This window comes from Octodon degus, unplaced genomic scaffold, assembly GCF_000260255.1.
Source record: "Octodon degus isolate 3935 unplaced genomic scaffold, OctDeg1.0 scaffold00123, whole genome shotgun sequence".
Taxonomy (NCBI): domain Eukaryota; kingdom Metazoa; phylum Chordata; class Mammalia; order Rodentia; family Octodontidae; genus Octodon; species Octodon degus.
This window is the reverse complement of record NW_004524699.1, coordinates 1,130,550-1,132,185: the sequence shown is the minus strand read 5'-3', so window position 1 is coordinate 1,132,185 and position 1,636 is coordinate 1,130,550. Positions and strand designations below refer to the sequence as shown.

The window sequence follows — 1,636 nt, the reverse complement described above, 5'->3', positions numbered from 1 at the left end:
CAGCAGCAGGGCCAGGGCGGGCAGCAGCCTCATCCTCACCACCCTCAGCCCAGGCCAGGCAGGCGCTGCATTTAAATCTCCCTGTCCCACCCACTGTGGGCACCATCGGGCCCAGGCACTGAGCCAGGCGGAGTCCACAGGTGGGCAGGACCCAGGAGGCGGCCTCGTGGCCCGGGCTCGGCACCTCTCCCAGCAGAGCTGGCCCAGCATCGGCCTCAGCACAACCATTGCTGGCTGCAGTGGACACGGCCTGTGTGGAGGCCTGAAGACGACCCCACTGTGCTTCTGGAGTGGGGCCCGTGTGTCCCACAGTGCTGTGGGCCTGGGGTCACCCTGTGTCCCATGTGTGCTGTCACAGTCCCCGGGCACCTCCCCTGGCAATGGTACCTGGCCTCCATCTGTCCTAGCCCCCTGGAGAGGGGCAAAGGGCCAGACACCCAGCACTGAAGTCTCTGGCAAGTGTACCTTGGGAGCTGCCGGGCCTGGGCCAGGCTTCAGGGCCACCTTCCTGAGGCCACAGTGCTAAGGGACAGGTGGGGAGGGACGTGTATGCCATGTGTGCCCACATGTCCACATAGATCAGTGGTGCATGTGTGTGCCCAAGTGCGCACCTAGCCTTGCAGATGGGCTTCGGGGTGCACTCACCCGCCTCAGTCAGCATGATGACCCCGCCCACTTCCAGCCCAGCTGTCCCCTTCCTGGGCCGAGGAGAGCCCTCAGGCTCTCACCCTTGGGGCCCCTGCCAGCCCTCCAAGCCAGAAGCACTCTAAGCTCCCGAGCTTGGGCATGGGCTGTGCCCTCCTTCAGGGGCCATGCCAGTCACTGACACTCAGTACAGATTCTGGTTGACACTGGAACTGGCTTCCTGGTCCAGCCCTGGCCCATGGTTGTCTCCAGGCTCCAGGCTCTGGCCCCAACCGTGCCAAGTTAGTCCCCCACCTGTCCTGGGTCCCTGAGGGAGAAGCAGCTCCAGGCCCAGCCCTAAAGGACCCAGGGAGGGACACAGGTGCAGCGAGCTCTCTGGTCCCAGCCCTGGCTCTGAGGCCATCCTCAGCCTTCAGCAGCGTCCCTGACCCCAGCCATCTCTGCACCGGCCTTCCAGCTCCTCCACCCTCCTCCACACGCATGGCTGGGCTCACTTGGATGCATAGATCAAGTTTGCTGTGCAGTCTTTTTATTTCAAGTTCAGAGAGCCTGCGGGAGCAGCCAGCGGGATACCATCTCCTCGCCTGGCACCTTTGCCGCTATGCTCACTGGAAAAAGGAGGCGCCCTAGGTGCCAGCTCCCTGCCAGGCACCTCCTTCCCAGCAGCCACCACCCTGCATGGGCTTGGGCGAGGGCTTTCCTGGCCCCTGGGTTCCCCCTCCCCGCCACTCCCAGGGTCCAGGTGGTACAGGAGGGGGCAAGCAGTCACCTGGAGGATCCTGTGTGCACAAGTGACTGAAAGGGAAGGGAGGTGGCCTTGAGGACGGGGCTATGGCAGCACCAGTGCCCAGCACCACCCGAAGCCCCACCTGGTGGGCTGGCCCTGCAGGCCTGACCTTGGGGAGTAACCCATGCTAGGAGCTGGGCCCTCACGCCCATGGGCATCAGAGTGACCCATGCTAGGAGCTGGCCCCTCACGCCCATGGGCATC

General features: G+C 64.5%; 1 protein-coding gene across 1 annotated transcript in view; it reads right to left on the bottom strand.

Annotated features, from left to right (window-relative positions):
• Nucleotides 1–1,192: 1,192 nt before the first annotated feature.
• The window catches only part of Lcn6 (lipocalin 6), a 3,364-nt gene continuing 2,920 nt past the window's right edge, over nt 1,193–1,636 (bottom strand). The window contains exons 6-7 of the mRNA XM_023700362.1: nt 1,415–1,440; nt 1,193–1,253 (exon numbers count right to left, since the gene is read on the bottom strand). Of these exons, the coding sequence (XP_023556130.1) occupies nt 1,251–1,253; nt 1,415–1,440 (29 nt within the window). The 3' untranslated portion in view covers nt 1,193–1,250. The remainder of the gene's footprint in view (nt 1,254–1,414; nt 1,441–1,636) is intronic.